Source organism: Phyllobates terribilis, unplaced genomic scaffold, assembly GCF_046119375.1.
Source record: "Phyllobates terribilis strain yellow unplaced genomic scaffold, ASM4611937v1 Scaffold_13__5_contigs__length_258822181, whole genome shotgun sequence".
Taxonomy (NCBI): Eukaryota; Metazoa; Chordata; class Amphibia; order Anura; family Dendrobatidae; genus Phyllobates; species Phyllobates terribilis.
In genome coordinates this window covers 143,173,665-143,187,694 of record NW_027362773.1, presented here as the reverse complement: position 1 = coordinate 143,187,694, position 14,030 = coordinate 143,173,665, and the positions used below count along the sequence as shown (strand labels likewise).

The following is a 14,030-nucleotide window of genomic DNA, read 5'->3' as shown; positions in this document are numbered from 1 at the left end:
ATGATACTAATGTGCTCAGCCAGCGCCGTGTGCAATGCTCTGCAGCACGTATACGTGTATTCACAGCGTGCATGATATGCCTCTGCGGGGGAGTAAATGACCAGCAGAAATTGAAGTGTTGCAGAAATGCGGATTGACTCCGATATTAAATTTGCAGAGAATAATTATCAGGCCGGTAGCTGCTTCTGGATCTGGGTGATTTCCATCCTGTGAGCTGAGCAATATGAAATACAGAAGTATAATACGTTCACAAACCACATCCTGTAGAACAGCGCGGCGGAGGGGGGAGAAGGAGACGGCACAATGTGACACAACACAGGAAAGAAGCAAGGAGAGATTTGCACCGTGGCAATACACATACTAGTAACCTAAGACACAATCCTAGGAGGAAGACAATACATCACAGCTATACGCCGGGCACACCCCGCTCAGTGTTGGCTGCAAGAAAGCAAAAAAAAAAAAAAAAAATCAAATTTGCAAACTCCCATATCACACACATCTGGATCATATTGTAAGAAGCGTGCACCCTGCCACACCCCACACACAGCCGGACACTGCTGCACAGCGACACAGCGACAGGACAAGATGTCAGACAACGAGGACGCGCGGCCACAAGACGCCTGCGAGGAGAACACGTTCGAAGAAAAATTGGAAGAGACCCAAAGGTGAGCAAAAAAAAAAAACGACTTTTACCCCTTCGCTACGGCCCAAATCTAACGACTACATTATGATAAAAAAAAAGATTGCGGCTGCCACGCTCCTGCCACAGAAGTAATTTGTCATTTAACTCTTTGAGACATGTGATGATGTATCAAAGGGGGGAAAAAAAAAAAGCTCAGCTCTGCTACATCTGTGCATTGACTGGGTGGTGTTCTCTGCCAAATTTAGTGGAACTTCATCCAAACAATTAGAATCTGGATGTGTCGGATGTTGGATGACGGAGGAATGAAAGCAATTCCAAATGTTCTTCATGATCCACCACGAGCCCAGACTTCTGCCACTTGTCTGCGGAACAGCTGAGATCAATATGATACTTCCATGTGGTCCGGGCAAAGAAGGCACTATTCCAAAATCTGGAAATATAATGTGTGCTCTTCACCAGTAGAAGTAGATGCAAATGTGAATTTAAACTTTATATTATGAGGAACATCTAATATTCCGAAAGGTGACAGTCTGTGAAAATCGAACAGCACTTGGATGTCATCCCCGTGCAGTCTGATTTTTTTTTTATGGACCCAAAGACTTGCATTGCCGATTTCGATCCGACTCTCGGATCAAGATCGGGCATGTCTTTTCTTTATGTCTGGTATTCCACTTATTCCTCGGAGCCTGTGGATTATCAGTATTAATGGCTGGACACAAACTATGATTACATTCCAGCAACAGGTGCAACAAGGAATTTGGGCAAAGCGCAGACACAGGGTGCCACAACAAGCCTCAAATATGAAACTGTGTATGAGGCGGTTACATGAAAAGTTTTAAAAATACATTGGAAAATCTTGATGAAAGAGCATGCTGGAGTCAGACGCTCGTGATTCATTAGGAGGTGCACTCCTGTTACTGAATCAGGAGCGCCTGACGAGTGTCGTGTGCCTCCATGCACCTCGCCAGAAATCTTACTCTAGTCATGCACTGGAGTAAAATTTCTGGTGCCGCTTGTCATGAATTAGACAGGCTGAGGCGTTTCACAGTCTCGACCCGGCTTGGACTGGTCCACAGGAGAATCCTCCGGTGGGCCCCCACCCTGGTTCGTGTGCCATCCGTTTTTCTCATACGTGAAGAAAAAAAAAAGTTTCTCCATCTTCTCCCATGTGAAAATCAGACTGCACTCAGATGTCTTCCAAGTGCGGTCTGATTTTTTCATAGACTTGCATTGCCGATTTTGATTCAACACTCAGATCAAAATTGGACATGTCTCTGCGATTTTCCGCAGACTGAGAAAAATCACGGACATGTGAGTGACCCCATAGACTATCGGATGTACCAGTGCAATTCGTGAAAATCACAGATAGAACTCGTACAAGAACATCATCTGTCTGAATGAGGCCTAATTAGTGTTTTTTTTCAATTTAATTCCTACTCATTCTGGGTTTAGGAGTCCAGAGGGCGGTCCTATCAGTGATCGACACATTTTCTGTGTTCCCACTTGAAAAGATCACCGACTAAACTCCTAATTGCAAATGAATGAATTATACATTATAATGTTATAATGAATCGTCTATAAATCAACATTGAGTGTTTAACAGAAGTACAAAAATAGTTGACATTACATGTTTTGACAGCTATGTACCTAAAAAGCGCATTCATGCATTCTTCATAAATTAAAGATGATCTACTCTAGTCTAGAAATGAAGAGATGGTTGTTTGATCATTAAAAGGAACCTGTCACCAGATTTTTGCCACCTAATCTGAGAGCAGTGTAATGTAAGGACAGAGACCCTGATTCCAGCGATGGGTCGCTTACTGGGCTGCTTGCTGTAGTTGTGATAAAATCACAGTTTTATCAGCAGGAGATTATCACTAGAGGACTAGTAAACCTGTTGTCAGGTAGTCCTCCATATTCATTAGCTCTGAATAACTCCGCCCACACCACTGATTGGCAGCTTTCTGCCTATACACAGTGTACACAGGAAGCTGCAGTCAGTGAAGTGGGCGGGGTTATACAAAGCTCAGCATTCAGAGAACTGGACGATCTGCTGCAGAGAAAACTGTGATTTTATCAAAATGACAGCAAGCAGCTCAGTAAGTGACACCTGGTTGGAATCAAGGTCTCTGCCCCTACGTAATGCTGTTCTCAGATGAGGCAGCAAAAACCGGAAGAGAGTTAGGTCATGGGTCCCATATGTGATGGAATTTGATTGGAGTTCCAAAGAACTTTTCAAACTGTCACCACTTGCTGTATCTCAAATCAACAGCCCGTATATGAGTTAACATTTATTTATCTGCCTCCTTCCTGCTGGGGCCTTGTTATTTCTGTTCCTGTTTTCTTGCTCTATAGCATGCTATTCACAGATTAGACTACATGATAAGCATGAAGCGGTACCCACTGTTGAGGGACCATTTTGTGTGATAAATTTGGTATTCTGTCATAGCAGAGTCCAGCTCTAGCTCAAAAAATACTCATCCTATTATTAGGCAGGAAAACTTATACAGCCATTCTGACATGGACTGTCAAAGTAAGTACACCAGCCTCATCAGGTCTAAGAGATCTATCTAGTTATAATTAAACAGATATCTTAGACCTGATGAGGCTGGTGTACTTACTTTGACAGTAATTATCCATGCACTTTATATTGAGAAACATCCTTTTAAGTACTCTGTTAACAGATTTTGTATTGGGGCGCAGGAGATTTAAGTTATACCTCTAGACATAAAGGTGGTACAAAATGGGAAATACGTTGATTATATAGCTGGTCAGAAAGTTAGTAAATTATTCTATCAGCTGTTCAGACAATGCCTGTACCAGACAACCATCTGTATGGGAACTCCCTGTTATGCGCCAATGAGCCAGTTTTTTTCAGACAAAGACATTCAGTCTCAGACTTAAAGAGGACCTGCCACATTGAATTTGTTGCTTGGAGTAAATGCTGCTGCTCTCCTGAATCTGGTGTTGCTTTTCTTTTGTTCCTGCGCCTCTCCAGTCCTGAAATGTGGCCCTCCCTTTCCTTTATGTAAAGATTTTAGCCAAGTGGATGTAGTCATTAGATGTTCTCTATGTGGGCATGGTCGTCAGATGTTCTGTATGTAATCGTGGAGATCAGATGTTCACTATGTAGGTGTGGTCATCTGGTGTTTTCTATGTGGGTGCGGTCATCAGATGTTCTCTATGTGGACATGGTGCGACGATACAGCGTAAAATATTAATTAGTCAGACGATTAGATTTGTTAAGTGAAGGGAAATACCTTATTGTGTTTATTAGAGATTGCTGGCTGTGTTTTATTAATGTTCTGCTTGCTCGTCAGTTTATGTACACTAATTTAACTGATAAAGTGTCCAGCATTCCATTAATCTCATTAGTATCTCTGGAGCCTCTAACCATTGTTCAAAAATCGCCTAGGCACATTGTGTAAGTGTTGAAAGAAAATCGGAGCCTTCACCACAGGGAGTTGTAGACCCAGGTGATGCAATCAAACTGAGAAAGATACCTCCACTAATGCACACTTAGCTTTGGGGGGATAGGGTGGGAGCAGTTATGCCCATTCAGGAGGCTGAGCCCAGAGAAGCAGAAGGGACATGTGTTATTGTAGCCGTCAAACTTGGGACAGAGAATGAGAAAGACTTTACAACGAGAATGAGAGACATCCTTCAGGACAGCAGATGGATTGCATGGCATTGCCCAAAGAGACACAGATTTGTATTCTAAATGATTCTAGTCTAAGGGTATCGGCCCTGACTGGAAAAATACAGATCTGCTCCATTTGACCATCAGAGAGACCATGGATACATTTTGGGGAGACCAGGAGAGTACGAAGAAGTCACCTGGCCCCATTGGATATGTTGTTTGGAGTTGCCAGGAGGGACCCACCGGTCACCTGGCCCTATGGAAACTCTCGGAGAGGCCCGGTTGGGACCCTTGGGTCTCCTGGCCTTACACCTCGATGGACTGCTAGCTTCCTAAGCTTGCCGCTACCTTCTCTCTGTGGGGGCCCGCGAGAAGCGGGGGGCCACTGGTTGAGATAGTTGGCCCCAGAAATCTCCAAAGTCGCAGCTGTTCTATTCCAGGCGGGCAGAGACGGAAGGGTGAGACGGTATAATCTTGTACCATCTTGGGTATTTGCTGGGACTGTTCTGTGTTTATTGTCCGCTTTGTGGTTCAATAAAGTATTGCCATGCTGTTTTACCCTCACCCTGTGTAGTCTGAGTAGCGTTACACTCATGGAAGACCCCGGGTCTTCACACATGGTCATCAGATGTTCTGTATGTGGGCGTGGACATCAGATGTTCACTATGTAGGTGTGGTCACCTGATGTTTTCTATGTGGGTGTGTTCATCAGATATTCTCTGTGTGGGCGTGGTCATCAGATTCTCTGTATGTAGGCGTGGTCATTAGATGTTCTCTATGTGGGTGTGGTCATCAGATGTTCTCTATGTGGTCATGATCATCCAGTGTTCTCTATGTGGGCGTGTTCATCCGGTGTTCTCTTTGTGGGTGTGGTCATCAGATGTTCTCTATGTGGGTGTGATAAACAGATGTTCTTTATGTGGGCGTAGTCATCAGATGTTCTCTATGTAGGTGTGGTAATCAGATGTTCTCTATGTGAGTGTCGTAATCAGATGTTTTCTATGTGGGCGTGCTCATCAGTGTTCTCTATGTGGGTGTGGTCATTAGATGTTCTCTATGTGGGTGTGGTCACCAGATGTTCTCTATATGGGTGTGGTCATCAGATGTCCTCTATGTGGGTGTGGTCATCAGATGTTCTCTATGTGGGTGTGATAATCTGATGTTCTCTATGTGGGTGTCATAATCAGATGTTCTCTGTGTGGGCATGCTCATCTGTGTTCTCTATGTTGGCGTGGTCATCCGGTGTTCTCTATGTAGGTGTGGTCATTAGATGTTCTCTACGTGGGCGTGTTCACCCAGTGTTCTCTATGTGGGTGTGGCCATCAAATGTTCTCTATCTGGGTGTGGTAATCCGGTGTTATCTATGTGGGTGTGGTCATCCGGTGTTCTCTAGGTGGGCGTACAGATGTTCTCTATGTGGGCGTGGTCATACAATATTCTCTATGGGAGTATTTTTATGACCACGTCTTGTTCGCTTAAAAGATTAGATGATTTATATACAGGGAAAGAGGGCCATCTCTCAGGAAGAAAAAGACACAGGATCAAAAGAAAAACAACACCAGATTCAGGAGAACGGTGATGTTTATGTAGCACCCTGAGGATTCGGCTGCTACAGGGGTATTGCACCTCAACCCAGAGGTGTGATATTCCACTCCCGGGTAAGGATGGAGTGTGGAACTGAGCTCAGTAGGCTGCATGCACTACACACATCCCATTTCCGGGGAACAGACCGATGGTACTCCCACTAGAGAAATGTGCAGGTACGACAGTGTCTGTTCCTGGCTGGAGTGGGAGGGGGGTGGAACATCCCAGTAGTGTAGGGGCAGATAGGGGGAGCAGTCTGGGTAGTGCTAGGAGCTCATTGGGTGCTGGTCACCTGAGCTCACACATAGAGGGAGTATATAAGGTGGGAACCATCTTAGATCAGGGTCAGTCTTTTGCAGAGTGAGACGTCAGTCTTTTGCAGAGTGAGGTCAGTCTGTCAGAGCAGAGGAGAAGAGCAGCTCCAAGGCCCAGAGAGAGAGAGGAGAAAGAAAGACCCAGAGGGGGAGAAAGAAGGAACTCCAAGAGCCCAAATTAGACCAGAGGGTGAAGAGTTGGCAACAGGGTACCGGATCCCAAGCTGGCAGAGGCTACAGCACACCTTAGCCAGGAACCGGAGGTCGTGGGCAGGACTGATCTGCCACGATCACCCACTAAATCCACCCGGAAGGCAGACCAGGAATAGGGTCAGGGAACCCAGAGACAAGGGTTTACCACCAAGAGGCCCGAGGGAGCCGGACATAGGTGGATCCCTGGTGGGGAAGGCCAGAGAAGAGGACAGGACAGAAAGGGAGCTCAGGACCACGCTCCAGAATCACCTGGGGGTTGGCCGAGTCCAGGACCTGGTGGACGCAGCACGGCTCGGGTGGTCACTTAAGGCCGGAGTGACCAGAACAACTGCAGTAAGTAAACAAACCCTGAACTGCACAGCCCGACTCTGAGTCTCATTCCCATCCTCGCTGCACCACCACAACCCCCATCCTCTGCAACTGACCCCCTGAGGCTATACCCCTCCCGTTGGGGGTTATACTACCTGAGCTGCACATACATCACCAGCCTCAGCGGACCCTGCTGCAGCGGCGGCCGTATTGACCGCAATTCAACGGGTGGCGTAGTCGACACAAAAGAACATCTAGTAACATCATAAGGACTGCCACACACTGAGTTTGACACCCTGGGCACGGACCGGGTCACAGCCACTCGGAGACTACAACCCCCATCTGATCCGGCTCCGGGTATCCCTAACAGCACTGGCCCAGGGGGCGCGTCAACTTTGGCGTAGTCGGCAGGATAACGTGCCCGCAACAACCGGGTACTGCGTGCCTGAAGAAAAGTTCACCGTTACCTTAAAAAGAAGTCTCCTGCCGGTTCCGGAGGGTCCCACCATCGGACCCCATCACAGGTCGTTTCCCGCCGGTTGTCCGCCATTTGCAGCTTTTTCCCGCCATCCATGGAGTTTCCCGCCACTGGGAGACGATTCCCGCCATTTCCAAAGATTTCCCGCCTTGGAAGAGCGGACGCCATTATGGGCGTGCAAGAGGGTGGCAAAAGGCCACCTCCCATCGTGGGCCAGGTCGAAGAATGGCGCCAAAAGCGGAAACCGCGCCCACCAACAGAGACTGTGATGCTGGAAGTGTCCATCAGCGTGAGAGAACTGCCCCTGGAACTGAAGTTGCCCCGGGACCACCCTCGATGTGGGCGGAGACAGAAGAAGAGAACAAAGATGGGTGTCGCCTGGAGCAGTTTGGAGAGAGCGCACCCGGAGACAAGACGTCTGGAAGAGAGTCCAGAGAGAGCCTACCCGGAGATGGAGGGAGAGCCAGGCAGCACCGACCCAGTGGTCAGGAGCCTGATGCGGGCCGCCACTCCAGGCAGCACCGACCCAGTGGTCAGGAGCCTGTTGCAGGTCGCCACTCCAGAAGGCCTGCTGGAGATCCTAACACAGCTTCCCCGAGACCGGGAGTGTGCACAGACCGCGTTGGAGGGCCTCGCACGGAGGATGGCCCGGGTGCAACGAGAGACGTTGGCGGAGTGGAGCCGAGAGATGGCCCAGCAGACCGAGACTCGTCAGCGGAGCACGCCACCCGAGACGAGGAAACAGACCGCCTCTGAGGATGGCGCAGGAGGACTGAAGGCCGGAGACGGCGCCGAGAAGGGAGCCGAACGAATGGAGGCAGGTAAAGGGGACGTCTCTACCCCGAGCCGGGAAACCGCGTGCCTGCCCCAGCTCCCCGTCGCAGAGCCCGAAGTACCCCCTGCCGTGCCCGTCGCTGCAACGTCACCGCCGCAGACTAGGCCTCAAACGGAAGCCGCGACCCCTGTGACGTCACACGCCTCGACCCCGAGCGTGGCCAAGCAGGAAGTACCATCGGCCTGGTCGCAAGGCCTAGTACCCCCGGGCGCCGCAATACCAACAGCGCCCCCTACCTCCGCGGAGCCCCCGGCCTGGTCGCAGGGCCAAGTAACACAGGGCGCCGCCGTTCTTACGGTGCCCTTTACTTTCAAGGTGCCCCAGGCCTGGTCGCAAGGCCTGGTTAACCCGGGCGCCGCTACCACCACGGCGCCCATAACACCTAAAGTACCGCACCTGGGTGAGGACCTGTTCGCCCAGCATACGTGTCCGGATGGGCAGCCCTTCGTATGGCCCCAGGAATACATCCAGCTGGAGCTGCAAAAAGCAAGGGCCATGTGCGAACCCCTGATCCCGGCTCCAAAGCCCATGAAGAGGATCTCGCCCCCGCTAGAAGAGACCCAGTTTGAGTGGGATCCCACCGGAGAAGACCTCATGGGGTTCACTCAGGAGACTCGGGCAGCCGCAGCGGAGCGTGCAGAGTGCTGCCGCCAGCAGCTCGAGGTCTTTGAGAGGGAGCGGAGAGAGAGGCGGGTCCGGGAACAACAAGCCCAAATAAGGAGCGCGGAGCAGAAGAGCCGGACCAGGAGAAACCCCCGTGCAGCGCATGGTCCCCGTACCATCGGGACTGTGATAAAGTTCAATCTGCAGCATGGGTGGGGTTTCATCAGGGATCACCGCACCCCAGGCGACGTCTTCGTGACCAGGAGAGACGTTGAGTCCCACCTACCGGAGGGACACAGAGGTCGTGACCTGTATTTAGGGGACGAGGTCACCTTCACCCGGCACAAGTGTGCCAAAGGACCCTACGCCCTCCATGTGCATCGCCTGACGGAGGAGGAGCTGCGGTGTGAGGAGGAGCAAGAGGACCCAGACGGGTCTGAAGAATCTAAAGAAGGAGCAGGAGGACGCCGTCGTTGAAGTACGGTAGAGAGAGACTGTACATAGTTACCCGTCAGGGTATAAGAACTGTTCTAGTTAAAATATAGTCCCCGTTGGGACCAGCCAAGAGTGAACTGTTAACCCCGTGTGTCCCTATTCCCACTGACCGAGGACTGAGAGCGGTCAATCCTCCCTAATACCTGGCCGAGGACTGAGAGCGGCCATATCCCCTTGTATATAGTTGCGCTTCCTAAAGCGCCCCCTACCGGTTTTATAGGAAACTGTTTTCTTAAAGAGACTGTAGCACTTTACCCGGTCACAAGTTGCACCGTGACCGGAGGAACCAGAAACAAGAATGTTTATATGAAAAGTTTATTGCTGCTGATGATGTTTTATGATGTTTTATATGTTTATGTTTTATGAAAAAAAAATGTATGTTTGTGGATGTTTATATCTTACAGCCCGAGGACGTGCTGTGATTTACCAGGGGGGAATGTAGCACCCTGAGGATTCGGCTGCTACAGGGGTATTGCACCTCAACCCAGAGGTGTGATATTCCACTCCCGGGTAAGGATGGAGTGTGGAACTGAGCTCAGTAGGCTGCATGCACTACACACATCCCATTTCCGGGGAACAGACCGATGGTACTCCCACTAGAGAAATGTGCAGGTACGACAGTGTCTGTTCCTGGCTGGAGTGGGAGGGGGGTGGAACATCCCAGTAGTGTAGGGGCAGATAGGGGGAGCAGTCTGGGTAGTGCTAGGAGCTCATTGGGTGCTGGTCACCTGAGCTCACACATAGAGGGAGTATATAAGGTGGGAACCATCTTAGATCAGGGTCAGTCTTTTGCAGAGTGAGACGTCAGTCTTTTGCAGAGTGAGGTCAGTCTGTCAGAGCAGAGGAGAAGAGCAGCTCCAAGGCCCAGAGAGAGAGAGGAGAAAGAAAGACCCAGAGGGGGAGAAAGAAGGAACTCCAAGAGCCCAAATTAGACCAGAGGGTGAAGAGTTGGCAACAGGGTACCGGATCCCAAGCTGGCAGAGGCTGCAGCACACCTTAGCCAGGAACCGGAGGTCGTGGGCAGGACTGATCTGCCACGATCACCCACTAAATCCACCCGGAAGGCAGACCAGGAATAGGGTCAGGGAACCCAGAGACAAGGGTTTACCACCAAGAGGCCCGAGGGAGCCGGACATAGGTGGATCCCTGGTGGGGAAGGCCAGAGAAGAGGACAGGACAGAAAGGGAGCTCAGGACCACGCTCCAGAATCACCTGGGGGTTGGCCGAGTCCAGGACCTGGTGGACGCAGCACGGCTCGGGTGGTCACTTAAGGCCGGAGTGACCAGAACAACTGCAGTAAGTAAACAAACCCTGAACTGCACAGCCCGACTCTGAGTCTCATTCCCATCCTCGCTGCACCACCACAACCCCCATCCTCTGCAACTGACCCCCTGAGGCTATACCCCTCCCGTTGGGGGTTATACTACCTGAGCTGCACATACATCACCAGCCTCAGCGGACCCTGCTGCAGCGGCGGCCGTATTGACCGCAATTCAACGGGTGGCGTAGTCGACACAAAAGAACATCTAGTAACATCATAAGGACTGCCACACACTGAGTTTGACACCCTGGGCACGGACCGGGTCACAGCCACTCGGAGACTACAACCCCCATCTGATCCGGCTCCGGGTATCCCTAACAGCACTGGCCCAGGGGGCGCGTCATTTACACCAGTAAAAAAATTACTTAATTTTGGCAAGTGACAAGTCCTTTTCATAGTAAAATCCTTGCACTTGCTTGAATGAGGACAGTGGTAGCGTTTTCTGTAAAGGTCATCTTTGTTTTCCAAAAAGGGATACAAAAAGGGATAATTGTTAAAAGGAACCTGACAGCTGATACATAGTGTCCGAATCACAGGCAGCATGCATCAGACGCTGCAGCGTCTCAGAGAAAAACATACTTTAAAAGCCGCCGAGGATTGAGCCGCAAAAGAAGACTAATGGACAGGTGGGTTCCCGGCGGCTTCTCCCCGCCCACTGCCAGTGACTAACAGGTCTCTCCTTGTGCACTCATACAGGGAGAGACCTGTCACTCAGGGGGAGTAGGTGCAGAGAATCCGCTGGGGACTGGTCTCCCGTGTGGCTCAGTCCCCGGCTTCTTTTAAAGTCTAGTATTCTCTCAAACACGACAGCGTTACATGGCCAAACATATATGGCTGAAATTGTTCAGCCAGTGTCTGATACATGCTGCCTGTGGATCGGCCAGCATGTATCAGCTGTCAGCTTCTCTTTATTTGCTGTATTTACCTTGAGACCTGTAGATTTCCCAATAACCATGCTGATTAACAATGAATGGTCATGTGTTACTCATTGCGTGTGACCAAAATAATGAGTTGATTCTGGTGATTGGAAGCGTACATAGAGGTGAAGCCAACAGGACCTATTGCTCATGTGCACCTTCATATTCCTTCTATTATGCTCTCGCTAATTCCCACGCACTGGTTTGCAAATTTTATAAAGCGTTGATTTGGGATCTCTGTACAGACTCACAATGCCAAATAAAATAAGGCATACCGCCAACATGGGCTGGGACCCCTATCTCCAGTGGCCCTAAACAATGTAGCAGCTCTTGTGGTATGTAAGCACTTGTTCTTTCTTTCTTTCTTTCTTTCTTTCACATTTACCAACAATTAATCAATTATTCAAGGCAAATAAAATCTTAAATTGTAAACATTTTTGTGTTGGCTCCATTACTGGTTCATTTTACAGCCATTGTATAAACAATTTCCACCAAAAAGCTTAAAAATAAGCCTTAAATATGAAAATTAGCAGTTATTCCTCATGGTCATTCAAAGCCATGTGCACATAGCAACTATGATGGTACATGAAAACCCGTTGGACCCTTCACTCGGGTCTGGTCTCTCTTGGGTCTTCTCTCGGGTCTGGTCTCTCATAATGGCGGCTATAAGGCAGCTCATTGTAGAGCACGTCCGTCCTGCTACAGGTTCGGGCACCAACTCCTCCCCTTCACTGCCCTCTTGGGCCTTTTATAATTGCTAACTGCGCCACAGCTATCACCTGACCTGCTGTCTTCAGCAATCTCTTCCCCACGGGAACATGCACTTCACTCTTGGTTTCCTACTAATGCAATTCCTTTGTCTTTTACTTTCTCTATCGTCTTTGACCAGCAGATGGCAGTGTTTTCTTGCAGCCACTTTTTTAGACATTAATTGTGTGCATCTTCTCAATTGTCCATCTCCTTACACAGCATCTAAGTAGTTAGTCCGAGCAGTTACACCCATTGGACATCACAGAAACCTGATATGCTGCTTAAAGGAAGTCGGATCCCATTGGAATGTGGGGGATTTCCCAATTCAGACCTTTTCTATGGGTTCACCTTATTTCTATATACGTCTATCTCCCCTAGAAATACGTACAGAGAGTTTTCTCTTTAGATTCCCCAGTTTAGAAGAAAAAATGGTTGCACATGTGACCCTACAAATATCATGGCCTCTCTACATACAGTGTATGCACCGATACAGTTACAGAAGCATCACTGACACAGTTCACAGTGGAGGATTACACTTTTCTGCTGACATCTACATTGTTAACATAATTTGTAGAGATCATATAGGAAGCAAACCCCTTCCTGACTCCATACAAAGTCACTCAGGGTTCTATTTCTAACAGGATCCTAAAATTAACACTATTTTGTTCACCCTGTGAAACATTACAGGTTTATGGACTGTTCCTATTGATCCTAAAGAGCTAAGTGTCACAGATTTTACAAATAAAAAAAAAACAGTTGTAGAACTTTTTATAATGAGGAATGAAAAAATTGCGTAAAATTAAAAGGGCTTGTCCAAAACCTAAGAGTCAACCTAATACTTAATAACTATCTATTTCTAAAAAGGAAGCAGTTTTGTAATGTATATGAATGAAACATTTCCTACCTTTCCCTCTCTATACCTTATACTTTCCGATTTTATACATCTGATGACATTTCGAGTCTCCGAGTATGAACCGTGGAACCTCAAACGAAATATCATCAATATCATCATCACCACCCTGAAATGAGACATCATCAGGGGCCTGGCCCTGCAGTCACGCCCCACAGCTGCTTTTTCCATTCTGAAATGGGATATCATTAATGACGTCCATTTCAAGAGCCGGTCTGGCCTCTGTTGTACTGAGCATGTGCAGGTTGTCAATTTCGACACATGTTCAGTACCGCACTCTCTCTCTTTTAATGCACACTGGCAGTGCGCTCCATCACTGAGTCATCACTTCTCTGGGCAGGATCGGGAGATAACAATGCCCTCCAGAAATCCAGGCTAGCCCCATTTAGTGCAGTGTTTGTAAATAGAAAAGAGTTTGCAAGCGCTGCACTTTTTCAGCGACCACAGCGGTTGCTGGTTCCCTATGCAATGAGTTGTAAGCAAAAAACAAACATGAAATTCTGATTATTAAAATCTCAACAACAAATTTTAATAAATATTAAACTGAAAAGTCTTACGAGCACTCTCCAGTTATCAGTTATATCCATTTTTAAAGTTGTGAATAACTCTTTAATACATTGTCGTTGTATTTTAAATGTTTTATCTATAGATTTTTTTGCAGTTAAATTTCCCTCTATTCCTTCCAAAAAATGGAAAGAAATGTTCCCAGGTTTTTGACCTTAATCTGCCCGTGCCAATGCAGTACTGCATGGCAAACAAAAGTGGCAGCAAAGTAATAACATCCACAAGCTATTAGCTATACCAGACCGGGGCAAACGGAGTCCCTTCATCAGGTGTTGCTGCTACTTAAGAGCATGTAGTGGATCGGTGTGCTGCCTGTGTGCTCCACAGACCACTAACGAGCCCATTATAACGAGTGTAAATGGCCGATTTTTCACACTGACTGATGATCTGCATGTAAAAAATTGCATTGTTTTTTGGACCCGAATAATGCATGAAATGTACAGGCAGAGCCGGC

At 48.3% G+C, this 14,030-nt stretch overlaps 1 protein-coding gene across 1 annotated transcript in view; it reads left to right on the top strand.

The window, feature by feature from the left end:
• The first annotated feature begins 273 nt into the window (after positions 1–273).
• LSP1 (lymphocyte specific protein 1) overlaps positions 274–14,030 on the top strand; it is a 116,959-nt gene continuing 103,202 nt past the window's right edge. The window contains exon 1 of the mRNA XM_073658751.1: positions 274–665. Coding sequence (XP_073514852.1) covers positions 586–665 — 80 coding nt within the window. The 5' untranslated portion in view covers positions 274–585. The remainder of the gene's footprint in view (positions 666–14,030) is intronic.